Source organism: Penicillium griseofulvum (genome assembly GCF_001561935.1).
Source record: "Penicillium griseofulvum strain PG3 chromosome Unknown contig_80, whole genome shotgun sequence".
NCBI lineage: Eukaryota > Fungi > Ascomycota > Eurotiomycetes > Eurotiales > Aspergillaceae > Penicillium > Penicillium griseofulvum.
In genome coordinates, this window is record NW_024467471.1 from 2,073,568 (window position 1) to 2,099,164 (window position 25,597).

At 49.3% G+C, this 25,597-nt stretch overlaps 12 protein-coding genes across 12 annotated transcripts; 4 read left to right on the forward strand and 8 right to left on the reverse strand.

The window, feature by feature from the left end:
* Nucleotides 1-303: 303 nt before the first annotated feature.
* PGRI_017880 (CCDC47 family protein) lies at nt 304-1,718 on the reverse strand (the record flags this gene model as incomplete). The annotated part of the gene is made up of 3 exons (XM_040789501.1): nt 304-679; nt 740-1,619; nt 1,664-1,718. 3 exons carry the CDS (start codon nt 1,716-1,718, stop codon nt 304-306), a joined length of 1,311 nt encoding a protein of 436 aa, XP_040646454.1.
* Nucleotides 1,719-2,192: 474 nt separating this feature from the next.
* Nucleotides 2,193-3,902, reverse strand: PGRI_017890 (MDM34 family protein; the record flags this gene model as incomplete). The annotated part of the gene is made up of 2 exons (XM_040789502.1): nt 2,193-3,534; nt 3,598-3,902. 2 exons carry the CDS (start codon nt 3,900-3,902, stop codon nt 2,193-2,195), a joined length of 1,647 nt encoding a protein of 548 aa, XP_040646455.1.
* Nucleotides 3,903-5,057: 1,155 nt separating this feature from the next.
* Nucleotides 5,058-7,044, forward strand: PGRI_017900 (uncharacterized protein; the record flags this gene model as incomplete). Its single annotated transcript, XM_040789503.1, has 2 exons — nt 5,058-6,538; nt 6,597-7,044. 2 exons carry the CDS (start codon nt 5,058-5,060, stop codon nt 7,042-7,044), a joined length of 1,929 nt encoding a protein of 642 aa, XP_040646456.1.
* A 544-nt stretch (nt 7,045-7,588) lies between these two features.
* PGRI_017910 (cytochrome P450) lies at nt 7,589-9,463 on the reverse strand (the record flags this gene model as incomplete). The annotated part of the gene is made up of 4 exons (XM_040789504.1): nt 7,589-7,757; nt 7,849-8,018; nt 8,195-9,310; nt 9,374-9,463. 4 exons carry the CDS (start codon nt 9,461-9,463, stop codon nt 7,589-7,591), a joined length of 1,545 nt encoding a protein of 514 aa, XP_040646457.1.
* A 470-nt stretch (nt 9,464-9,933) lies between these two features.
* PGRI_017920 (nucleoside transmembrane transporter FUN26) lies at nt 9,934-11,112 on the reverse strand (the record flags this gene model as incomplete). The annotated part of the gene is made up of 1 exon (XM_040789505.1): nt 9,934-11,112. One exon carries the CDS (start codon nt 11,110-11,112, stop codon nt 9,934-9,936), a length of 1,179 nt encoding a protein of 392 aa, XP_040646458.1.
* Nucleotides 11,113-11,919: 807 nt separating this feature from the next.
* Nucleotides 11,920-14,390, reverse strand: mdr2 (ATP-binding cassette permease mdr2; the record flags this gene model as incomplete). The annotated part of the gene is made up of 3 exons (XM_040789506.1): nt 11,920-12,423; nt 12,476-13,111; nt 13,176-14,390. 3 exons carry the CDS (start codon nt 14,388-14,390, stop codon nt 11,920-11,922), a joined length of 2,355 nt encoding a protein of 784 aa, XP_040646459.1.
* Nucleotides 14,391-14,884: 494 nt separating this feature from the next.
* PGRI_017940 (Hsp90 co-chaperone CDC37) lies at nt 14,885-16,385 on the forward strand (the record flags this gene model as incomplete). The annotated part of the gene is made up of 2 exons (XM_040789507.1): nt 14,885-15,843; nt 15,896-16,385. The coding sequence occupies 2 exons, from the start codon at nt 14,885-14,887 to the stop codon at nt 16,383-16,385; spliced, it is 1,449 nt and encodes a 482-aa protein (XP_040646460.1).
* Nucleotides 16,386-16,793: 408 nt separating this feature from the next.
* Nucleotides 16,794-17,949, reverse strand: PGRI_017950 (clathrin light chain CLC1; the record flags this gene model as incomplete). The annotated part of the gene is made up of 4 exons (XM_040789508.1): nt 16,794-17,145; nt 17,255-17,355; nt 17,425-17,654; nt 17,721-17,949. The coding sequence occupies 4 exons, from the start codon at nt 17,947-17,949 to the stop codon at nt 16,794-16,796; spliced, it is 912 nt and encodes a 303-aa protein (XP_040646461.1).
* A 249-nt stretch (nt 17,950-18,198) lies between these two features.
* On the forward strand, nt 18,199-19,670 carry PGRI_017960 (CTD-interacting domain-containing protein; the record flags this gene model as incomplete). Its single annotated transcript, XM_040789509.1, has 5 exons — nt 18,199-18,296; nt 18,354-18,445; nt 18,501-18,559; nt 18,612-18,753; nt 18,808-19,670. 5 exons carry the CDS (start codon nt 18,199-18,201, stop codon nt 19,668-19,670), a joined length of 1,254 nt encoding a protein of 417 aa, XP_040646462.1.
* Nucleotides 19,671-20,083: 413 nt separating this feature from the next.
* On the reverse strand, nt 20,084-21,521 carry PGRI_017970 (t-SNARE syntaxin TLG2; the record flags this gene model as incomplete). Its single annotated transcript, XM_040789510.1, has 4 exons — nt 20,084-20,332; nt 20,411-20,754; nt 20,797-21,380; nt 21,499-21,521. 4 exons carry the CDS (start codon nt 21,519-21,521, stop codon nt 20,084-20,086), a joined length of 1,200 nt encoding a protein of 399 aa, XP_040646463.1.
* Nucleotides 21,522-22,388: 867 nt separating this feature from the next.
* PGRI_017980 (calmodulin) lies at nt 22,389-23,245 on the forward strand (the record flags this gene model as incomplete). Its single annotated transcript, XM_040789511.1, has 6 exons — nt 22,389-22,391; nt 22,508-22,564; nt 22,631-22,646; nt 22,748-22,873; nt 22,930-23,142; nt 23,211-23,245. 6 exons carry the CDS (start codon nt 22,389-22,391, stop codon nt 23,243-23,245), a joined length of 450 nt encoding a protein of 149 aa, XP_040646464.1.
* A 353-nt stretch (nt 23,246-23,598) lies between these two features.
* PGRI_017990 (uncharacterized protein) lies at nt 23,599-24,643 on the reverse strand (the record flags this gene model as incomplete). The annotated part of the gene is made up of 2 exons (XM_040789512.1): nt 23,599-24,577; nt 24,630-24,643. The coding sequence occupies 2 exons, from the start codon at nt 24,641-24,643 to the stop codon at nt 23,599-23,601; spliced, it is 993 nt and encodes a 330-aa protein (XP_040646465.1).
* Between the last annotated feature and the right edge of the window lie 954 nt (nt 24,644-25,597).

The following is a 25,597-nucleotide window of genomic DNA, read 5'->3' on the forward strand; positions in this document are numbered from 1 at the left end:
GAGGTTGAGATGTTCCGTGCCCAGGTATGAGGTAGCAAGGCTACCTGGACATCTACTTCGCTGCTTCCTGGAATTCGAATCAGACAATAACTCAATGATCTGAACATAAAATCTGCATTGAATATGGCTAAACGTTGAAAGATTACATCCCCAGATGGTAGATATATATCTTCCGTAAATAAATATGAGTACATCAAAATTAAAAAGGTATCAAAAGGGTAGGATAAGACATTCAACCCGCATCTTTTCTACAGAAAGGAGCGAGAAGACAGAATAAGAATCCTCCAGAACAGAGACACCCGTCTAACCCTTCCGGGTGCTCTTCTTTGCCAGGCGTCTCTGTCCCTTCTGAGCCTCGCGGTCAAGGAACTTGCGCTGCTCATCAGCGCTCAAGCCACGCAGGATACGCTCACGCTCATCCTTCTTGATCTTCTCGGCGGCAATACGGCGCTCCTCGGCCTTCTCTTCCTCCTCAACACGGCGAAGCTTCTTGATCTCCTCTTCGCGGACGCCGCGGACCTTGCGCATGACCTCGCCACGGAAGTGAGCGGAGGCGACCAGCTTGTCAGACAAGCGCAGGAACTGGTTGAACAAAGGAAGGGTGGAAGCATAGCCGGACGCGGAGGAGGCGAGGTTAGCGGAGAGCTGAATGCGCTTCTTCGGGATGGTCTCGTCAATCCTGGTGACACACATTTGTTAACAACTGATCCGATCAAAGTCCCGCACTGAGGCTACTTACTTGGTAGGTCTGTCGACGGGCTGGTCGGTGACGATCAAGTACTCAAAGTCATTACCAGCCTGCTCAATGGCCTGGATCAGCTCCGGAGTGAGGAGAGTATCGCTAATCTCGGCACTCTCAGTCATCACGGTGACCCATGAAGGGAGCTTGGCGTTATCCTTGGAGAAAGTGAGGGAGGCATCGTAGCGGTCGTTACGGAACTTGCGCATGTGGCTCTTGTGAACAACAGCCCAAATGAAACCGTCGTAAGTCGAGCTAGGTACCTTAACGGGAGCGGAATCCTTAGCGAGAACGGGAACAAGGTCCTTCTCTTTGCCATCGAAAGCATAAAGCAGAGCCTCATATTTCTCAACGGGTGCTTCCCAGCTCTCAAAGAAGAAGCTGAAGACATACTCCATGATGAAGGTGATAGGGTTGTATCGCTTAGGCATCTTGATGTTGACGTCGAGGAAGGCAACATTCTGGCGGCCAGTCGCATACGCAGCGAACTCGGAGGCGGACCTCTCCTTCAGCAGCGACTCGGGGTTCGCAAGTTCCACGGTGATCGCATCACCGTCCACAGTAGCCGGCCGGGCGATTCCATCAAATCCGACGACAGAGAATTCCTTCTGAAGAGAAGGTGCATGGGCCTGCGCCCAGTCCCTGGCCCTACGTCGGTTCTTGCGCGTTCCCCAGAAATGGAAGAGGACAATCAAGAGGATGACGGGCATGATCATTGCCTCCTGCTTGAAATCGCTCGGGGATGTCCTCTCCCATACTCGATACCAGGCCGTGTAAGGGATAGCCTTGGCAGCCAGTGTGTTGGCAGCTGGGACAGTGGTCGTGTCGGCGAGGAGGGACGCAGGCGACGGGTTGGGAGCTTCCACGAAGTCGGCGAAGTCTAACATAATCAGCTCAGCAATTGAGATGAATCAATTAACATACCATCATCGGGCTTAGCCTCCTGGGCGCCAAACACGTTCTTGAACATGCCCGCCATATTGGAATTGGAATGATGGGATGGAAGGGAAAGGAGTGGGAAGGAATTGAGATACGGTGGCCGGTGCCCCGGTGCGGAGCTAAGTTCCTCCCGGGTCTAGCGTTTTCTCCAGCTTTTTTTCTTACCCGGGACATTTTAGACGACAGAAAAACAATATAATTTTTTAAGACATCCCAATCTTGTCTAGGTGATCCCCCATAACCTCCCCTAAAATAATCAATACAAAAAAAAAAGGGCTAATGACAAAAGAGTGTGGTATCATGTAAAAATGAAACCCCCCGAACATAATCCAACGCCAGCTGTACCATGACAGAACCCAGTTTTGTACAATCCCGCTCAAAGGAAATATCAATCGACCTGAAAAAAAAAAGAAAGAACTAAGACACTGCAAAGGGAAAGAAAAAAGTGAAAGAGAAATCGTAACGGTCATGCTCGAGGGTTGCTCAAATGTAAAAAAGATAGGGAGCTAAGCGCTCAGTGGCCATAGGCCGGGGGAGGACTGTCTTCGTGCTGACGGCTCCAGAAGCCGCTGCATGCATTTGTCATAAGCTTATCCTCGCGCATCCGACGAGCAATTTCACCGGCAAGTCTCTCAACCAGGACGGAATCGACGCTTTCATTGGGCCTTTCGTCTTTGTTGAAAGGGAGAATAGTCGCAGGCAACTGAGGTCGCTGATTGCTAGGTCCCGGCTCGGCCTTCTCCTGGGGATAACCGCGCATAGTAGCACGAGGGGTGGCATCGACATCTTCTGCTTTAGGTCCACGGATAGTGTCATGAGAGTATGATAAGTCCCCGTCTTGGCGTGTTGAGCGGGGGAGGTTGGACGAATGCCTTTCGGGAATGATCGGCAAATGGGAGTCGACTTGGGCGGAGAGAGGTGGCGTGACTGGGTCATCTGATGGCTCGTTCACAATGGGTAGAGGCGCGGAGGCGATCGAGGGGGGTCGGGACGACTCGGTCACAACACTTTCATCGCTTACGCTCATGGCGTCATCGGTTGTCTTGGGGCGCCGCAGGTCCACAACACGCTTCTTGCGTTTCCGAGAGTGGGCTTTGGAATGGCGTCCAGCGCCCAGGCTTAGACCATAGGTACTAGTACTGAAGGAATGGCTAGACATGGAGGGTCGACTTTGCATGGAGACATTGCTGGCGGTCTCGTGATGTGAAGACATGCTTCCCATCTGCGATTGTGTGCGCGAAAGGGTTGGGCTCGGTGGAGAGACCACGCTCGATGGGAATTCGCTGGTATCGATTGGGGAAGTCCATGCTCGGTACACCACTTCCTGGATCGAGGGAGTGAATAAGGACAGGGTGCGTTGTGAATCAGTCAGAGCGGCCAAGCGAAGGAGGTTCTTTTGCGAAAAGAGGGAGTGGGTCTCGACCGATGAATCTAAAGAGAGCGATGCGATTTCGGATTCGTTCAATGCATTTCCGAGAGAGTCGACGGGATCTTGTGGCGGGCTAGCTAGAGGATCTTGGCCAGGGCCTTCGCTTCTTGACTTGGCTGTGTTATCGGTCTCGTCGTTCATTTCCTCCCCTGTGCGATATTCTGGAACCCACAGCCGGAGCGACAGTCGATGAATGATGGCGGGGAGCTCGTCCATGAACAATATCCGAAGCTGGGCTTCGATTTCTTTTTGTAGGAAGTCGCGCACGAACGGGATTGAATCGAAGGTCGAGGAAACCTTGAGCGACTCAAGGGGATCATTGCGAAACACGACTGTAATTCCTTTTTGTTTTGAAAAGACTAGTATGACGAATCCGGAGAGTTTGAAGTCGGAAAGGGTGATTTGTAGAGGTATAGTGAGCGGGGTACTAGAATCGTGACAGTGTCAGATAGGAAAGTCGAATGTGAAAGGATAAGTGAGATGAACTTACGCGGCAGCAAGAGGTACTGGCGAGCCGAAAGTTGGTCGTGTGAGGAGGAAGGTATTAAGTGGATTCGCCTGAACTCGGGTCTTCAAGGTGAGAAAAGCGTCGCCAGTATAGGACATTTTAAAGATGCCCCGAAAGCGATCTTCAGCCAAATCACCGATTTCTAAAATCTCGAGTTCAGGGGGGATAGATCCCAAGTTCAACTCGGTGACGTGAATATCATCGACGATTATGGGAGGTTTTGGCGATTTATTAAGAGCGGCAGTGAGCAGATCTTGGGCGCGAGTGTAAAAACTCGCGTCCGCCATCAAAGGCGACCAGTTGAAGTTGAACGCCATACCCAAGCATCGAGAATATTAAATGTATTAAAAGGACATTAGATAGTCAAAGAGAGGGAGAGATCGCGAGGGCGGGAGGCGGAAAATGAAAAAACCAGGAAAAATGGCAAATCCGAGGCGCGTGCTTCCGGGGCCACTTGACTTGACCTTTTTTTTCCTTTTTAATTTGTTTTTTTTTTTTTTTTTTTTTAATAATTTCAGTTTCCAACTTTTTTTATATTTTGATATATCATTCTAACGGCTTTTATTTGCTTCTTTGTTATATCTTATATCCTCTTGACTTGCTAGATGGCCGGTACGTCACAATGTGACTTGCAGGAACCACTTCCGGTCAGCCCCGGCCTGATGTCCACTGTGGATGGCCCCGGGCCATTCACCGTTCAGGGATATTCGGCTTGCATGTATCTAGACTCTTGGGCTATTGACTATTTTATGACTGACTATCTTTTCCCGAAATCCGGAGAAAGGGGGAAAAACACGGGATGTTTCTGAACTTGAAGCCATGTCCGACTTCGTACTATGTACTCCATACGGAGTACACCATACAACAACAGCAACGAGGGTGCAGATCAAAGGTCTGAGTCCCACGTTCGTTTCATGTACAATGCAAGGAAAAGACTCTAAGAGCATGTCCAGTATGTCTCAATATTACTCCGTAGTTAGAGCAATGAAATGGAAACAAGAATGTATCCCTTGTATAACCACCGGCGCCACTCAGGTGGGAATGGAAGACCACTGAAAAAAAAAAAAAAAAACCACTGAAAAGCCACAAGGCCGCATAAGAGGCCAAATCTTCCAATATTGTACAACATAATAGTTCATAACAAGATACATAGGTACTCCGTATAACTATGTTGTACTTACACTGTACAAAATATACAAGTCCCAAGACCAAAGGCAGAATATTTTTACCGCAGCAACTCCGCGCTAAGCCTAACTAGGCTAAACATCAACATAATCCAATTCGGGCCCAGATCATCTTTCTCGATCTCATTCTGTCGAACTATCCTAATCCGCTTAACATACAACATAGATATACATCCCAGAATAATTTACTGGGTGTATAAATCTTCCCCGATAACATCACCCCGACCACGCTCGCCACTTACATGTCACGCGACACCAATGGAGCCCAAACAATCCAAACCCAAGTTGGTGGCTCAGCGCAGAGTGTACGGGAAACGGAGAGCCGATGCCCCTAGGGCAGTATTTGACCAAGGAAGCCCGGCCAGAGAAACCAGATCCACAACCCAACGTTTTGACCCTGTGGAAAGCCTCCAAGCGAAACTAGCCCAAGTAACAATCGACGATGACGCAACCCCTGAACCAGACAATATTGCAGAGCCTCCGAACATCAAGAGCATACAGCAGCAAGAGTTGACGGAAATTTCCTATGATAAGCTGAGTTCGTCCACGATAGAGGACACTTCGGATACCCCGACAACGCAATCGGTCGTCGAATCCTCCCCGGAGGCGAAGCCAAAATCAAATCGATGCGAAACGGTGGAGGTTCAAATATGCTCGAAGGACTCAGGAAACCTCCCTCAATTCACATTAGATTCCCCAGCTCTGACGTCAGAGTGCACAAGCGAGGATCGAGAAAAGTCAAGCACATCTTCCGACAGAAGGAGAGCGGAAAGAAAGAAGATTCCTGCTCAGAGGCGGTCATCTGGAGTTGTTCACGACAGCAAAGCCAGCGATTATGTTGGCCCGATTCTGAGTGAGGCATTATCTCCAATTGCCGCGCAAGGCATTCAGAAGTTCGACTCATGGGCTTCGCGATCAGCAAACATGTTCAATGTCGCAAAACTCGCAGAGGGATCCTACGGTGAGGTCTACAAACTTCACCTGCGGGAGGAAGCTTGTAGACCAGTGGTCTCAAAATCAAAGTTAGCTAGACTGAAATCATATGGCGATGGAGTCTTCAAGGTCGTGCCTCTGCGAGCCAAGAGCGGCCCCGGATCCAAAAAGTTTACTACCATTGATGAAATTGTTTCCGAGGTCAAGATGCTCAAGTATTTGGACCCCATCCCTGGCTTTGCTCGCTTTAGAGAGATTCATGTTGTTCAAGGTCGTTTCCCAGAGTCATTCCAAAATGCATGGGACTACTACAAGAAAACCAAGGACGACTGCATGAATCCCAACCCGTCAAACAAAAGAGCTTATCCCGACACGCAGCTATGGGCAATTGTGGAGATGGACGATGCGGGATGTGAACTAGAGAAGTTCGCTTGGTCATCGATCTTCCAGATCTACGATATCTTCTGGGGAGTTGCCATGGCTCTGGCCCGGGCAGAGGAGTATGCTATGTTTGAGCATCGAGATCTTCATTTGGGAAATGTTTGTATACGTTCTACGAGGGAAGATGGTTGCATGGATCCGCCCACAGAACTCGATATTGCACGTCATCCGTCCTCTAGTGGATTTGGATTCAGCTCCCTTGAAACTACCATTATCGACTACTCGCTCTCTCGGGCGGATCTACTCTTGACCGATGATCCCACTGGTCTCACTGAGGTTGCGTCATCAGATCTGGACAAAAAGCAATTATTCGATGCTATTGGCCAAGACGAAGATGAGATTATGCAAAGAAACACCTACCGGTAGTAAGTGACCCCATCTCCGGTTATTTGCTTAAATTCCTTGTTAACATTAAATAATCAGTATGCGCGCAACACTCTATACTGGTTGCCCCCTCGAAACAGAAAAGGTGGCGGATATTCCTGGCATTTGGGCTGAATATTCTCCACGCACCAACTTGGTTTGGCTACTGTTCCTACTTCAGAGTCTGTTCAAAAACCGCAAACCTGAAACTTCCCCTGCGCAGCCACAACGAAAGGCTCTTGCATCTTGCTCACCCAACAAGATGACACCAAAACCGGAGACAGCCAAAGCAAAAGACCAAAACATGGCCGGGTCCCTCGTCAAGGAGAGACAAACTAAGGATGTCCAATCTGGTATCTCGCGGCTCAAGCAAACGCTGGAGGGCAGGCTAAAAGCCGTCCTCAAACTTCTCGATTTGGAGCATGGACATGAAGACATGTGTTGCGCCGCAGATTTGGTAGCCTACGCGATGGATTCGCAATGGCTGGGTGAGCAAGATTTTTTCTGATGATCCATTGGTATACAAAAAGCATCCGCACATAGGAGAGTTGCATGGATTTCGTAGTTTGCATAGTTAGGGGTTATCATTTGTTTACATACTGTGGGATTGGGGGATTGGTGTTAGAGTATAAGGTGCATTACCTTGGATAGGTCACCAGCATAAGGGACTCGCATATACAATATCTTCGTGTTCTACATTTTTCTATACGGAATACATGTTACTTCCTTTCAGATTATGACAATATCAGATTAAATTTTTGGACATGTCACAGCCATAGGCCGTCTATCAGTTTTTAGCTCTTTCTGAGTCTGTGTATTTTGAATTTTCACTCCCAGATGCTTCCATCTTTTGCATGTTATGTTCAAAGATCCCAGGGAGGACGAAACAAACAGTCTAGCCCGAGACAAAAAGAAAGAAACGGCATCGCAAAGTCTTCAAAACAAACGCTTTTCGGCCCCATGCTTTTCCACAGTTGAGACAGCCCCAACTGGGTATGTATTTTAAAGAAAAGGAAATGGCGTAATATCGTGGTGTTGTACATGTAAAAAGATTACAAATCAGATCCAGCACCAACACGGAACAGCTTGACCATCAGCTCAGGTCGGCTCCAGAGCGAGAAGGACTTCTGATCAGTCCAGTTCAGAGATTCGGGCAGCAGCTCCAGGTCGAAGTTCCACAGAAGCTTAGCGAGAAGGAGGCGCATCTCGGCGTTGGCAAGGCTGTAGATGAATTGTTAGCAAACACTGCCAGGTACAGCTGAGGCGAAAATATGGGGTGGAGTGAGTAGGTGGTAATAGAATATTTGCTTACTGTTGGCCGAGGCAGTTGCGTGGACCGTAGGAGTAAGGCTGAAAAGCCTCCTTCTTGTCGTTGCTGTACTCGTCGGACTCGTTCAACCAGCGCTCTGGGACGAATGCCTCGGGGTTTTTGAAGTGAGAGGCGGCGTGGAAGGTAGAGTATAGAGAGACGGAGACGGAAACCTGTTGGTAATTTTGTTAGTATTGAAGTATATCAATTTGGAATTGCGTGTTGCGATTTGTGTGGGGATGGGAATAGCGAAGGTGAAGTTGTCTTTTTTAGAACGAGCTCCATATACTTCCTATATTGTCCTCAATCCGCCACACACACCACATTAGCACTGGCATATTGTATTTACCTTTCCGGGGACGTATCGGCCGTCGATCATGGCTCCTCCTTCGGGAACAACTCGTGGAAGCATGGAGGGAATAGGTGGGTAAATACGCATCGCCTCATTTAGGACGGCATTCAAGTATGGAAGCTCCACGAGGGTGGACAGCTTGATGTCAGATTCGTTATCGAAAGCACCGCGAATTTCCCGAATTAGACGCTCGTACTTGTCACGGCAGCGCAGAAGGTAGTATGTCACACCTGAGAGCAGGGCAGCGGTAGTCTCGCTGCCGGCCAGAACGAATACCGCGGAGTTTGCATCCATCTCCTCAGATGACATTCCCTTTCCATCCTTAGAGTGCTTGATTATGTATGAAGTGAAGTCGGGGCGAGAAGCACCCAGGGCGAGGCGACGACGGACCTTCTCCACGCTCAGCTCAAAGCTAGCTTGGCGTTTCTGGAGAAGGTCTTTGGGGACGAGGACACGAACCAAGGGAACGAGGAATGGGTAGAACCAAAAAACCTTGAGATAGGCACTTGCCTTGACAGCATCCAGAATAATTCGAACCCACCAGTGGTATGTGCTGTTTGACAAGCAGCCGAATGGTTCTCCAAAAGCGAGGTCACCAATGAGGTCGAAGGTAGTGAAGTTGAACCAGGAGGTGATTTCAATGTTCTGGGATGCAGTTCTGCCTATGAGACCCTTGAGCTTTTCGACAAACATGTCGGCGTACATCTGGAGAATTTCTTCCTGCTCGCTGAGAGCTTTGTTGGAGAAGGCATGGGTCAGCAAACGGCGCATGCGGGAATGGTTATGCTCATTGGCTGTGATAATTGCATTGACGCCGTTGGGAGTGGGTGCATACAAAGCCGGATCCTTGATGAAGACCTGTTGTCCCTTCTTGCGGTGACCGTAGATATCCTTCCAGGCGGTTGAAGCACGGTAAACGAGGGTATTTGGGGCGATACGAACCACGTCTCCATACACGTCATGAAGGCGCTTTATGGTCGAGTGCTGCTTACCCTGGATGTCCCAGATAAGATGAACCAAAGGAGTGATGGCAGCCAGCTTAGGTCCAGGGTAGCCGCTCAGAGGGTGGAAGCAGAGAGTGTAGGTGATCCAGCCCACATAGTAGACACACAACTATATTTTTAATCGATATTAGTGGGCACACACTCCTGTAGTTTTTTGTATATCAGTACTCACCAAAGCAAAAAATCCACCCAATAGACGCCATAAGGAGGGGACGGCTAGGGCATGGCACCAGCCGCCCATAGCCAAGGAATCGAAAATCATTATCAGTAACTAGAGATAGTAAGATACAGGACCAAAGACACACGAGGAGGTTCGTCTTACTGAAAGACAACCGAGAAAAACAAGTATCAAAAGAACCTAGTGTGGGGGGAAGGAAGAAGAGAGGAAGTGAAGGATGAAGGAACTAATAAGGAAAGGGGTCGGGAGGGGGCAAACAGCAGGTGGCTAATTGGAAACGTAAAACTGAATAGAGATTGTTCAAAGATCATTTAAGGTCCCAATTGTGCTTTAAGAGCAATTGAAACCACGACGGTGACAGCCGGCAAAGTTCGACTTGGAGTCTCAAGTTAGGGCTGTCCAAGTCAAACGGAAACTAGGGCTACATTAAATGGCTCAATGGGTCACCAAACAAAGGAGTACTCACATGAGATCAAGTAATGAAGGAATTTTCATAGTTCGTCACTCGTTATATTTGGGTCTACTAGATGAACACAACTTATATGGCACCAAAATCAACCACTAGCAATAGAGAAACTCAACAAGCTCCCAGCAGCTAGCCCACCAACAAGAACCAGGCTCATAAATCCACCAGCAGCAGGTCTTTCGTCGGCAACAACCCAGTGACTAGCGCCCATCATACAGCTTGTCCCGAGGTACCCATTAGTTGCACCAAAGAAGAACTGTACAAGGAAATAGAAAAGGTCACTCCTGACGGCAGCCCCCTGACCGTTGACGTTGCAGAGCTGGTACATGGGAATGAAAATAACACGAGCAATGGCCACAATGGAAGCAATCTGGGGATGCTGTCCCAAAGACACTCCTGGGATAGCCACACACATTCTCCCGGATAAGTCGCCCAGGTTCCAAATGAGAAACGCCAAGGGAACAAAGACACTAGGATCGTAGATCCGTGAACTGGCAGGGTCGTTGACGGACTTGATTTCCGCCGTGTATACTGGGAATACCATGGAAACCAAAAAGCAGACGAAAACAGCGAATGCCAGGAAGCGCAGCTTAACAAACAAAGTCCAGAGGCTGACGGTCTTGGAATGCTCTTGATCATCCGCAACGGACTCGTCATCATCTCTTACCATCTTTTGCCTCACATACGGCTGTTGCCTCAAGAGATAGAGGAAGGCCAACAGAGCAACAACCGAGACACTCGTAGATGTAAGAAAGTAAATAAACGCCGATGTCGACGAACTCGTATGCGGCATACTGGGGGCTTGGTCTTGGTCAACACTACCATCCTTTGCCGGCACAGCCAGCACAGAGAAGATCTGAACAATGCAAGGCAGCACACCGGCAACACCCTGTCCACCCATAATAGCCTGGGTATATTCCTCTCTCCCAAATCCGGAGACATACGCAAAGACACCATTCTGGTTGATACCAGTGGCCAGACTCGCGGCGAACACCATCACCATCAGGAAGCCAAAGTATGCCCGCGGCGAGGAATCGGTCATTACGACCGCTGAGAAGGCCAAAATAGTGAACACAACAGAGCTCAGCAATAGCGAAAACGTTATTCGCCGGGGATAGGAGGCGTTCTTCTGTAGCTTTGCGAGGGCATAGGCGGATGCGAGGTTGGTCACGGTTGACACGGACTGAATTGACGGCTGATAGTGCAGTCTTGTCCAGTCGTCCGACTGAAACCGGTTATAGAAATATGGTGCGGCGGCAAGAAACATGTTCCTATATTATGCTCCACGTTAGTTTGGTTGGCCCGACACATATAGCTTGTTGCTCCGGGTTCGGGGACTGTTGGGTTCCACTTACCAGGCCCACAGCATAGACACTCCAAGGAGGAAGAATATGCCATACTGTAATCGTGAAAAATGAGACTCATGCTGTCCCTGTGAATCTGTTGTCTCATCGGCGCCGTCTACGGCGGAGTCCTGCAGTCGCTCATACGCCACTGGACGGGCAATGAGACTACGTATGCGGTTCATGGTCGTCTTATCCCCCCACTTCTTATGTAGAAGTGTTCTTATGTAGAAGTGAAAGAATCTGTAAAAGCAAGGGGATTATCTCATAGCAAAGAGCTGTAATGCCCTGTTGAGGTCGACGGGCATATGACTGGTTACTAAGCAAGATTTGTCGCGACGACCCTGGGGATCCGCACAGGACTCAGTCAGGTGGGCGATCCGTATCTCACCTGCTGCCACACCAATTAAATGACCACTATCTTCAAAACTATACTATGTATGTACCTTTTCGAGAGTTCGCCATTTCTCGCCAAACGAGCAACGAAAGTAGAACTTGAACAATAATATTGCTATCAAGATTTGTACACAGTCGCTATCGACTTAAGAATCTATCACAAAATCAAACATGAAGAATGTGTATGGGAGTATGAGAAGGGAGTACCATGAGAGGTGAGTGTAGATGGGGGAACATGTATTTGAACAAAAAGAATTCAACAAGAATGAACAGACATCGTAGTCGCGAGATGGCAGTGTAAGGGTATGGCCAGGAGTGAGGAGGTTAGATAAACATTAGTCCTTCTTCAGAGGGGATGTCTGATCCATCTCCTCTACCTCCTCTACATCCTCTTCCTCCAGATCAGGCTCTGACTCCTCCCTCTGGAGCTCCCAGAGCTGATCTGCCTCAATAGGCACGCCCGGCGCGGGCGTGGTTTCACCACCACTCATTTGCCATTCCATGAGCTTTGTAAAGGCGCCATCCGGGTTAGAGCTGAGCTCATCGTAGGAGCCTTGCTCGGCGACCTTTCCATCGTTGCCAAGGACAATAATCGTGTCGGAGCGCTTGATAGTGGAAAGACGATGGGCAATGCTAATAGTCGTGTTGTTACCACGAAGAAGAGCAGCCAACGCACTGTTGACAAGGGTCTCGGATTCGGCATCGAGAGCAGAAGTGGCTTCGTCCAAAATCAGAATATCAGGCTCCTTGATGAGGGCACGGGCAATGGCAATGCGCTGCTTCTGACCACCGGACAGCTGAGCTCCACGAGCTCCAACGTGAGTATCGAGTCCATCAGGCTATATTAGGTTAGCTAGGTTGATGGAAATAATAAATGCTGGGCGGGCTTACGAAGTCGCTAATGAATTGACAGTTAGCCTTGCGTGCAGCAGCAATGATCTCTGAGCGTGTTGCCCGAGGCATGCCGTAGGAGATGTTGTCAGCGATTGTTCCAGAGAATAGTACAGGCTCCTGGGAAACGACGCCGATCTTTCTGCGAAGAGACTTGGCGTTCATTCCCTTGATATCTTCCCCGTTGATCAAGACCCGACCCTCGGTAGGGTTATAGAAACGGAGCAAAATGGAAGCAATGGTAGATTTGCCTCCACCAGATGGTCCAACAATTGCAACGTTGGTTCCTTGGGGGATCTCAAAGTTCACTTCCCGGAAAATCTTCACAGCTGGACGGGTGGGGTAGCTGAACGTGACATTCTCGAATCGAATGGGTCCGCGCGCGGTCTCAACCTTGAGACCCTTAGTTGGGTGAATCGTGGGCTGACGATCTTGCAGCTCAAACAATCGGCTCGCCGCGCCCACACCCTTCATCAGCTCTGAATAGAAGCTAGAGAGGCCGAACATGCTGGAGCCTGCATAAGCAGTGTACATTAAAAACGAAGTCAATTCTCCAATACTGATAGCACCCGACTGAACCATCCCACCGCCAACATACAGCAAGGTCAAAATGGTCATATTGCCCATCAAGCCAGTCTAGGGAGACGTCAGTGAAAGTTCCAAAAAAAAAAGCCCAAAATAATCAAGACTGCCGACTCACCGAGCTGAAGAAGGTTGCACTAATCAGAGACTCTTTTTTGCCAAGCTCGAAAATCTTGCGGACTTGTTGGTTGTACCGGTGGACTTCGATAACTTCACCAGCAAATGATTGACTGGTCTTGACATTTCCCAAACGCTCTTCCGCAATCTTAGTCAAGGATCCCAAGTTCTTTTGGATTTTGCGACTGAGGTTTCTGATAGCTCGACCGTAAAACAGAGCGCCGAGGCCAATTGGAGGAAGCAATACAAGCAAGATCATGGACAGCTTTGCACTAGTATAGGCCATCAAACTAAATCCAGCTGCGCCGCTAACAGCAGCTCGTAGACCATCTGACAAGTTCTGCGTGATACTCTTGCCAACAATAATAGTGTCGGAGCTGAGGCGCGAGATCAGATCACCAACCCGGTTGGCATCGAAGAACTCAGCATCCTGCACGAAGGTTTGACGGAAAAGCTTAGAGCGTAGCCTGGCCACAATTCGCTCACCAACAATTCGAAGGATTATGATGCGCCCATAGTTTGCACCAGCACCGAGAAGTAGGATTCCACCGAGAGCGGTATAAAACATGGGCATGCTCATGCCGAACAATTCGCCGCCTCCTTCCATTACACCCTTGGTCGCAGCGTCCATGATTTTACCAATGGAGAAAGGAACTGCCATTGTGATCGAGGAGGATATTAGGAGGAAAAAGAAGGCGAAACCGAGGGCCTTGGATTCGGGGCGCGCGATCTTCAAAAGCCGCCAGATTTCTGCGAATCCGGACTTCTTTCCCGATGCGCCTTCCTTAGCCAATCTGGCACTCATGTTGACCTGCGCTGCCTGCGCTGCTCGCTCAGATAATTCAAAGCCCTTGTCCTCCTCTACTTCTTCTTTTGGTTCCGGGGCTGACCGGGTAGTTGGGTCCGTGGGGGTCGCGGGTGGCTTCGCTTGGAGAAGTTGAGGAGTTGAACATAAAAGACGTGTTTGAGAGATGATGCGAGACGTAGAAGGGGTATATTTGAAGCTGTTGTTTTGAAGCAAGAGTGGGTTGGCACCATCCCGGAGGGCACCCGAGGCGGTTGAATAAAGACGGTTCAACCCATTGTGGGCGCCGGAAGAGACAACGGGCGATATCGTTTTGGTAAGTATATCGCGAGTAAAGACACTATATGGTCCCAAAGCCTGCCGTGGGCTGACGCCCAAGGCCAGAGATACAGGCAGCCTGGCACCGCGCATCTCGGGGTTGTATCGGATTATGCTCGAAACGGAACGGATTTACAATGATGTCACCGAATAAGACCTGGGCATGACATGTCTGAACGGAGGATGTTCAAGTTGAGCACATCACATGGCACACATTCAGCTCCTTGGAACGTGCGATGGATTGAGGGCGATGTATCTAGAGCTTCGTCTGACGACTACGGCCACCGGCAAAGCGGTTTTCGGGGCCGATTTTGCCCTGATCGACCGCTCGTGATTTTGCCTGTCTTTACCGCCCGTGGAAGCCGGTCGAGAGCTCTGGATACTTCGTCTGTTCTGGCGCCAGAAGCTTTACTTCTTCTGAGTTTCGCTGAGTTGAATCACTTGAAAAATATACGCCGACTTGCTGCTTTATTAGTTGCGCCAGGGTTGCCAAAACTTTTCTTTCCCACTTACCCTCTCTGCCGCTGATACACCACCCCACCTCATACCTACAACATACATACTCTACACATTCACTGTCCAACAATATGGTGCTTGACTACAGCAAATGGGACGCCTTGGAGCTGTCCGATGACTCGGACATTGAAGTCCATCCCAATGTCGACAAGCGCTCATTCATCCGAGCAAAGCAGGCGCAGATTCACCAGCAACGAGAGCAGCGTCGCCATGAAATCAAAACCCTGAAGTACGAGAGCATTATCAATGATGGATTGCTGTCGCGTATCGATAAGCTTCTCGAGTCTCTCAAGAAGCACGAAGACTCATCTGCTTCACCCGATGAGTTCATTTTCACGACAATTATGGAGTTCGCAAGCAACCCCGCCGATGACCAGGCCCCCACCCCGCCGGAGGGAGTATACACACATGAGGCAGAACAACCGAAGTTCTCCCAGATGATAAGTTCACTAGTGGATCAAGTGAAGAAGGAAATTGGGGATTCTAAGCCTGAGAACCTCTTCAAGGCATACATTCAGGGTGTGAATGGACACTTGGAAAAGATCCAAGGGCTCCAAAAGGAATTGTTTGCGAAGCTTGCGCAACTTGAGAAGGAGGAAAGCGCCAAGATCACCAGTGATAAGCTACACGAAGGTTTCAACCAATCACATGTTTCCAAGGTTGCTGAGAAGGAGAAGGCGGCTGTTAAAACAAAGGAGACCTCTGTTGAACTTCTGAACCCTGGTGCGGGAAGCTCCACCGCCAAGGCTGACGATGAAGGCGATGATGATGATCCTGCCGATATCGAGATTAGCCCGCTGGCAAAGAAGTTTGCTCAGCTCAAGCCCGGAGACTACAGCGCCTATCTACAGTTCATCTCAGCGAACCCAGACATTCTCGCCGAGAAAGAGACCGACGGTCTACTTGTTGAGGCATTCAACAGTCAGCTCAAGGGCAAAGATGCGTATGCTCGCCAGTGCGTGCACCAAGGTCTGCTTCTGCAATACTGCCGTTCGCTTGGCCGTGACGGTATCCAGCTGTTCTTCACTCGGTATGTCAATCTCCTGCTTTTTTTCGGTCAATAGCTAACAGATAACTCCCAGCGTCACTACCAAGGATCACCGTGCTTCAACCCTATTCCTTAATGATGTCAATGAAACTTACAATCGTATCAAAACTCGCTCCGCCGAACTCAGTAAGGATGGCTCGGCATCCAACGATCCTGCGGGCGTAGAGCAAATCCAGCTACACGCCGTGGACCCCAATACCAAAATTACCATCAACCTGCCCGCTGCCAACAGTGAGGACCCCACTGAGATTGAGGTGCGCAAGATCTTCGACGCTTTCCCTGAAGACCTGCAGAAGGCATTGGCAACCGAGTCCCTGGACGAAGTCAACAAGGTTCTCGGCAAGATGTCCGTTGAGGAGGCAGAGGTCATCGTGGAGCAATTGGGCAATGGTGGCATGCTTAGCTTGGAGGAAGGTATCGTGGATGCCACGACAGCGGAGGGCCAGAAGAAACTGAAGGAATTGGAAGAAGAGGGAAAGCAGGATGTTGGTGAGCCCGGTGGTGACGTTACCGAGCTTGACTAGCAAAAAAGCGATGATACAAATTCAGCATGCATTTGTTTCTCTTGATCCGAAAACCGACTACTTCCAAGATTTTGTTAGTGTTCATTCAACTGGTCTAGGTTTAGCAGATGCGATATATACCTAATAACCAGGACTAATTGACTGGAGAAGGAAACCCGTGGTATTAACGATGCTATCAATTTGAGTGAGATCCTAATTTACAAATCCCCTAGAGACTTCGCTGCGTGGAGTAGAATAAAATAATGAGAACAGACATATCTGCCAGATGCCGGTCAGGCTACCAAATAATGCGAGGAGGGGGATGTAGAAAAGGCCATATCATATGAGTAAATGTGGAAAACTTGAGAAGTACCACGTCTTTACCCCGGACCTCCGAATCTTCTATCCCCAACGCGCCAACCAAACCACCTAGATACCGCTGGCGCCGGGAGCTTCCTGATCTTTTCGAAGGTCGATCAACAATTCACGGAAACGCTCCTTTCCGGAGCCGCTGGCACCGCCTGCGGAGCCCTTGCCCGAAACATCAACCAGCTTAGCAATGCGCTCCCAGCTGGTGCCACCGGCGGAGGTGTCCTCCCGGTTGGCAAGGAACTGTTCGGCCTCGGCGCGGGCGTGGGAGCGGTTCTTATCGGCCTTGTTGTTGTATGAAACGTAGAAGTCGTCAATGTCCTCCTGTGCCTTCTTGACGGTAGCAGCCTTCTTTTCGGAGGAGACCTCTGCACGGCGGGCGATCTCGGCATCGCGCTTCTCGCGCCATTCACTGAGAAATTGAAACACAGAAGTTAGTTTGGGGATCCGGGCCGAAACAAGATGAATGCAGGTCGCAAAGGCTATGCGCCCGGCGATCCAGAACTTGAAATTAGACTCACCGAACAGCATCTCCCTCGTCTTCGGGTTCCTGGGCACTCTGATAACCGGTGCGGGGGAATGGTGAGCCGGAGCCGGTGATTGTGCCACCGGGAGCAACGCGCTGCATAGATGTAACCCTTGGTCAGCATACTGTATGTTCACCACCGTGTATCCAATAACCAATTAATACCTCATTCTGGTTCTGTGTGGCCACTGAAGGGAAGGATGATTCAAATTGACCGATCTCCTCGACGGGCTCGTCGCCTGCGCCGAGTAGGTCGTCCGCGATTACGTTCTGGCGGCCGGCAACGTGGTCTTGAGAAGTAGCAAATAGGTCGGCATCTTCACCGAGTGCAGCGCGCTCACGAGCAAGGAAATCATCATCTGTGGTGCTCTGGACGTCGGCTACTTCGGTTTGGCCTAAATGCGGGTCATGTTAGCTCCGGTGTAAGGGGAGCAAGAGCAAGTAAGGTGGGTTGAGAATACCCTCAGAGAAGTCCTCTAGGGAAGGGAAACGATCAGCCATGCTGGGAATTGATTGTCTTTGACTGTTGTATGATTCAATAAAGAAGTTTAAATCAAGAAGATGATCGTTAGGAGAAGTCAAAGGGCCAGGAAGTTGATGGTTATAGGAAGTAGTAGTGTTGACAGGTGTGGCCGGGGCGGGCTCGGAGCCCCGTTGTTCTGCCGCTTCCGGGGCGGTAAGCTTATCCATGTTTCAAGCTTGGGGTACAAACCACTTCAACTTCACTTGTGATAAAGAGCTTTGAGAGTTGAAATCTTCCTTTGATACTTCTTTAGCTTTGTTTCAGTGACTTTACTTGATTGGAACTTAAAAGCAGTTCTAGTACTCACCAGCGATCTTCAATTGCTCGTTACCTATCAACAGCGATTGCGGCTTGCGCTTCTAGGATCTGATTATCTCACTTCTCAAAAGCTCATTCTAGTTTATTTTTTCATCATCATGGCTTTCACCGATGACGCTGTCAAAGCAAAGCTATCGGCTCTGAATGACTCACAGGAGAGCATCGTTACTGTTGCACAATGGGTCATGTTCCATAGGTACAGACACATGCTCCAACTTCAAAGAAACTTGCTAATGTTTTTGTCTGTAACTAGACGCCATGCTGAGCGGACTGGACAAATTTGGCTTCAAAAGATTCGCGACTCGCCGCCTCCGAAGCGACTCAACCTGATCTACCTAGCCAATGGTACATGAACCCTTCTACACCCGAGCTTCGTTCCGCCTGCTAATCATATCTATAGAGGTGGCCCAGCAATCCAAAGTACGCGGAAAAAATGACTTCCTCATTGCGCTATCTCCAGTTCGTCCCCTACCAACTGGTCATTCCAACCCAAAAACTAACAGAACAATAGATAATCGTCGATGCGACCTCAGCGGCTTACAAAGGCTCCTCGAGTGAATACCAACAAAGGATCCGCCGAGTCGTGGAGGTCTGGAGACAACGCAATGTCTTTGACGGGGCTATTTTGGATGCAGTGGAAGCTCGTATAGATGGTATGTTGAATCAATGGGCATGGGGAGGGACCAGCTAAACTGACCATGTTTCAGAACTCGACAAAGCTCGTCCTACAAACAAGAAGCAGACCCTTGGGGGCTCTTTCTTCAAGGACACTTCTTCGGGATCCACTCCTTCCGAACTACAGCCTCTCAACTCATTGCAGGTTGCTCTCACCAAAGCCGCGATCAACTCCAACAACTCCGCCACAACCGCTAATTCGGAGTTCGACAAGCTCCATGATCCCAAGACCCCGAAGCCTACGCTGCCAGTTCATGCCGCACGCCTAAGTTCGCTCTTGAAGACGCTTGCCAACGCAGAAAACTCCGTCTCCGAGGTGATCAAGTCGCGCCGCGCCTTAATCGATGGTCTCGAGAAGATCCTCCAGACAAACCGTGCAGAGCTATCAAAGGAGGAGGCCTTTAGTGCCGAGCTCTCACAGAAGAAGGTCTCAGTCGATACCAAAAAGCGCGAGGTCGAAGATGCGATTATGCGCGGTCTGCCCAGTGAAGAGTCCTCCATAAATCCCGGTGAACACAGCGGACACGATGCTGCATCCGCCCGCCCAGAAGTCGAAGCTTTGACACCTCCCCCGGTGGAAGCTATCACGCCGGTCGGGTCCCCACAGCCAGAAAAGCAGCAGATTCGCCGCGGCCCTTTCACCGAAGAGGCGGATGATGACAGCTCAGAATGGAACCCCACGACCATCCCCAACATTCAGGAGTCAGGCCAAGGGGCTGTCGCAGATCAATCCACTACCGTTTCTCCAAACCATGACAATAACTTCGATATCACTGCCGACGGCCACGCAAAGAGGCGCAAGATCTCGCATGGCGAGGAGGACTATGCGGCGTTTGCAGGCGGCGATCTCGATGCTGATGTGGCTGACTTGCTTGCTAGTCAGGGTAAACAGTAAGTGATCTTGATGCATTACGGTCAAGGTCGTATATTTCCTTGGTAATTTTTATGAGCGGCTGCCTTTGTTTGGTGTGATTTAGTCAATTCTTTTCTATTTCATCGGCTGCTTCTTAGGCATGCTTGTTTCGGTTTATGTTGGACATCATTTGCAATCTTTCGTGTATGAAGTAACTAAATGTGAGAGTTGGAACATGTAACATATGGTATTAACCACACTGTAGTCGGACTTTCCCCGAATTTTTTCCGTGTAAATGTCGTGCATGATGGCTAGCACCCTCTCCATACAACATATACATCCATGGTTCGTGTCTCCTTACTATGAAAACCTACAGCAATTACCGATATGTAAAAGGAATGCCTGCCCTTCGGGTCACATTAACTATGAACCAATGCTATTTGCAAAAAGAAAAATCATCGGAGTATATCCGGATCCATCCAGCGATCTCGCGCAAAGCGGTTCGACAGCTGATGCCTTCGCACCCGGTTAACCAACACAGACCGGATGTTGTTTGAAGATTCATCCTCTGGGGGTGCAGGTGGTGGCGGCGCTGAACTGCCTCCCTTTGGTTTCACAACCAGTACAATGATCATTCCCACTATGATCAGGAAGAGTAACAGCATGATCTTGCGCTTAGTGGTTCGTTTTTGATAACCCGTAGCCTATATGAGTCAGCTTTTCGTCCTGACGACATACCAGAAGTGGAGGAAAGAAAAGTTGCTGGCAAAAACAGAACATACCACTTTAAGCTCCTTGTCTGCAGCCTTAACCTCGGTGCCCATTCGCTCGACGTTGTAATCTATACGGTCCAGCATAGTTCCTTGGTCGATAATCATGCTCTGCAGTTCACGGAATATATCCGCGAGCTCAATAATTCCCTTCGCGATATCGTTGATTTCTCGCTCCCGCTGCGCAATAGCAGCATCATTCTGGCCGGTCTGCCGCTGCGAAGTCTGCTGCAACATCGTCTGCGAAAATGACCTATCAGCATCTGACTCCATCATCGACGGATCCGTGTATGGGTTCTGGGCCTGCGTAGGCGTGCCATCAAATGGCGTCGCGATACCCTCGAGGTCTCGTAATTCTGCACAGAAACAAATCACCACATTAGCTTATTTGGACCAACCGATCCCGGCTCCGCGGGAAGAGAACCAGAACCAGAACACAAAAAGAAAGAAGGGTCCCATACTCCGTAAATAAGTACTCTGTTTCTTCCTAAACCTGGCACTAGCCTCCTGCACCCTGGCAGCAAGCGATATCTGAATATTCTTCGCCATAGTCTCCTCTCCACTGGTAACACCACCATGCGCCTTAGACTCGCCCACCATGGTCTCGATGCGCATGATAGAGCGCTGGCAATTATGAAAAGAGCGCGTGATATCCTGCGTCAAGCGCTCAATGACGCCTTCATCCTGCCTGCGCAAGTCCTCGTCACCGAATCCAGGGAGCAAGTGTTTTTGGTGTAGTTTGTCCAGCTGGGCGGAGTTCTGGGCGATCTCGGATAATAGCTCGGAGACCTCTTCCTGCACGTCGACCCAGCGCGGTGGGAGAAGGTCCATCTCGATGACCATGTCGCCATCTTCGTCTGTTTCGGGTATTAGGTGCCAGTTTTCCTCCGGGTGCGAGGGTGTGTCGGGGAAGCCATTTGTTGGTGTGAATTGTGGCTTTTTGGCTGGGCGATGGATTAGGGATTGGCGGTAGGAGAGGTATCTGGGGTTGGAATTGAAGTGTTAGTTACTATGCTTCGTAGGTTGTGTTCTATGAGTGCTTCTTTTCTTTCTTCCTTTCTCTCCGGGGGTTGCGCTTGGGGTAGGGTAGGGTTGCGTACAGGTTGGTGCGATCCCGCCACATTGTGAGGGCGGAAGTGTTGGGTTTATTGATTTGGTGAGGTTATAGGAATCATAATCAAGTGGGAATGTTACTTAGAGTCTCAAAGTAACCGGAGGTGATAGGAGCTCTCCACATATGAAGGGGTTAGGTATCCATCATGTAATCCTTGGTTTTGTCCACGTGGAGAGGGGTAATTTTGGTATGGTTATGTAACCCGTAAAGACCTGGAGCTTGACTTATACATATTCAAATGTTCCTATATATTCTCCGGTATTTAAAAAAAGAATTGTGTCTATGTAATGGCTTGCTCAATTTGAAAGTGGCTTATATTACTAGGTGTATGGATGTTTGCAAATTCGAAGTCAAACTAACAACTATATTTCATCACTAGGATATGTAGACTATTATATGTCTTCAAATGTCTGTTTGGTTCTAGATCTACTAGTATCAATCCACCCCGCAGCCTACACCAGCCCTACACAGGTCTAAAGATAAAAAGAAATCAATAAAACAAAAGCCAAGACCTTCCTAATACGATTAGGCTTCATGGCTGGTCTGCATAGACTCAGCATAGTCTTGGAGCCCGAGGACCAAGCTTTGTTACATTGGGTGTCATATAGGTTATATAAGGTATATATAGCATACCTAGGTATATATATATACCTTGGAAATAGCTAGCTAGAATCGAACCATTATCATAAATAAAAGTAGAGGTCAAGTGTGGCAACATTTCAGCCCATTCAGCCCTGGGAGGGTCCTACCGCCCTGAGATGAAACGACGCTGACTGGGCACCCTCAGGCACGCTATTTTGGTCGAAGGTTGTTCCCCTTAACCCTCTTCGTTTGACCCCTCCCTTTCTCTGTATTTTCCCCCCATCTACATTCATCATGGTATGTCTCTGATCCCCTCCCATATTATCCTCCAGCCTAATACCATGTTGTGTCGTCGAAAAAACCCCCACATTGCGGGGTATCACCGTTCTTGAACTGACCATCGCATTCTCTAGGCTGATTCCCTCACTGAAGAGCAAGTGTCTGAGTACAAGGAGGCCTTCTCCCTGTTTGTGAGTGATTCCTACAGATTGAAGATATTGAAGATATGCTGACCGGGAGTTTGTTTTGCGAAATAGGACAAGGATGGCGATGGTACGTGTGGTTGCGCCCGACAGCTCAGTTGAGCCCACAGCAGCGTCCTCTGCTTTCGAATATTAAGAGCAAGGTATTCTAACATACAATCCTACCAATAGGACAAATCACCACCAAGGAGCTTGGTACCGTCATGCGCTCGCTGGGCCAGAACCCCTCCGAGTCCGAACTGCAGGATATGATCAACGAGGTCGACGCCGACAACAACGGCACCATTGACTTCCCCGGTACTTGCTCCATACCCCACTGATATAAATAAGAGACGGTTATTGACGTGCGATAGAATTCCTGACCATGATGGCTCGTAAGATGAAGGATACTGATTCCGAGGAGGAGATCCGTGAGGCATTCAAGGTTTTCGATCGCGACAACAACGGATTCATTTCCGCTGCCGAGCTGCGCCACGTCATGACTTCAATCGGTGAGAAGCTGACCGACGACGAGGTTGACGAGATGATCCGCGAGGCGGACCAGGATGGTGATGGCCGGATCGACTGTATGTTTTGGAACCTTGGAGCCTACCGGCACTTGCCTTCCCGAATGCTAACCTCCCCATTTATACAGACAACGAGTTCGTCCAGCTCATGATGCAAAAATAAACGACGCATTCGCACCGTGCGCCTTTTTCCATGTTAGCTGACGTCGCGGTTTTTTAACGAGAATGTTTCTCTTCCATTTCAATTTTCCAATACCGATTTCCTGTAGTCTATGCTTGCTAGGCTATACATCTTGGATGATTTACGATCAAGCGAGTGCTTTGAAATGAGACCGAATGGACTGGGCGGTACTTTGGGTCAAGTGTTCATAATATAGGAATGATGGCTCTCTCCCTATAACCCTGATGGTGCCGGGCTTGTTTCAACTTCGCCACCTTGTTACCCAGCCATACTCACAAAATACCGTAGAAAGCGTACAAAAGTAGCCATCAATCCCCAACCATTTGAGCGTCCGACTATCTATTAAACCTCAAGACCTCCATAAACTGCCTAGCAACATCCGCCCCAGACCATGGATCAGGATCTTCCTCAGTACGCTCACTAACCATAGAGCCAGCCCCATCAACACTAGTATCAGCCCTAGCATCAACCCCAGAGCCAGCCTTCTTCCACCTCCTCAACCGCTCCTTGACCTCCATCCCAACATTTGGGATAAGAATCGCCTCCCTAGCCTCGACACCCAATCTCCCCCAAAACTCTCTAATCAGCGACGCAGTCGCTGCATATTCCGCATCGATATCCGACTCCTCAATCGCAGAACTAGCGAAGTCGATGCCCGCAGCTTCAACGTCTGCATCGCCACCAACACCAGCGCCAAATGACCCATCCTCCCGGTCCACAGGAATCGTTTCCACAACCGATGGACCACGCCACTCAATCTCAATGACTGTACCACGCATCCGCGCCGTCGGGAACGTCTGCCGCACGTCACCAAGACGCACGCGGAAGTCGCCAACCTCATAGACAATCCCGTTCGGGACAGCTAGCGTGAGTCGGTGGGCCCAGAAGGGCTGGCAAGCGTAGGTGAAGTGCTGGAAGAGGGTTCCGTATGACGAGGGGGGAACAGTAGTCATGACCATTGGTGGGGAGGGAGAGTGGTCAGGCGCGATGGCATTTACAGGGCCAGGTGTGCCTGCTGCGTTTTGGTTTTGAGTTTGGTTTGGTGCTGGGACTGGTTTCTCGGGCTCCGAGGTGTAGATGAAGCCATGGGTTGGGTAGTGGGTTAATGAGAGGAATTGCATGTAGCGAGGGTTTGGGGGTTTCTTGTTTGAGTTTGAGGAGGGAAGTAGGCCTGGGGTGTCGCGGAGCAGTTTTTGTTCCAAACCCCAGCGGCCGATTGGAGTTAGTTCTTCATTTGGGAAGGCGGCGCGGAGGCGCTCTGTTACTAATTGGAGGGCTGTTGCAGCGTTTGGATTTGAAGGGATGAAGTACACGCTTTGCGGGGTTAGCTTCGGGGGCCTTCATTGGACTGGAGGAGGGAATTTACCCTGTGATAGGCATTTTTTAGATTTGTTTTTTCTTATATTGCGGCAGACGCAGAAGAGATTGGATGGTCACAGCAGTGTCGAGCTGTGAGGTATCAACTGAGGAATCAATGAGTTGAGAGGATTGCGGTGATGAGTTCCTAGGAAGTCTTCAGACTTGCTGAGGATTTATCTAGGGAATCTGTGGCAGGTAGGGACCATGCAATATAGATATAGAGGACGATAAATAAAAATGATGCTCAAGTCTAGTGCCAGGGGAATGACAATAGACTCTTAAACAGGCTGGAAGATTTGTAATCTATATATTGGATTAGTATAAGCACTGACAGGGAGTGAATTGTGGTACCTTTGGACAATTCAATATTTCTATATGATGTTGTTCTGGGGATTATGATGATTCTCCAGATGAAAGCTATGGATGCAAACAGAGCAAACATCTAAACCCATTTTCAGCGTTGTTTTTAACTGCAATCAGGGTACGGAGTAGTATTAGGTGACTTCAAATTCTATGTTGACTTTTGTATTTTTCCCCCCCTTTTCAGCTCTTGAAAGAATTGATAAGGCTCAAACGTTCAGCCTTATGAGGTTCTCAGCTTCTCGATACCAATTCCTTTGACTCCAAATACAGTCCCAAAAGAGACAGCCTAGTGCGGACGATATCGATATTAATACGAGCAGTTTTTTCAGCTTACAACGTGTTATTCTGCTCCGTCTTGGCTGATCTTCCAAGAACCCTGAAAATCGACAAGATCAACTCTCCATGAGAGAGTCAAGGGGCCGCTGTGGGGTTGGTGCCGCCCTCGGGACTAAGCACAGCCCTGAGAGACAGAAATCCTCTTGGCACTTTAATTACAAGTCTAGACTTTGATATTCTAATAATAATACACAGGACCCTGCTTCCCTTATTACGTGGCCTGTGAAAGGGGTGGCATTCTCAAACTGCACTAATCATCAAATCATTGTTTGACCT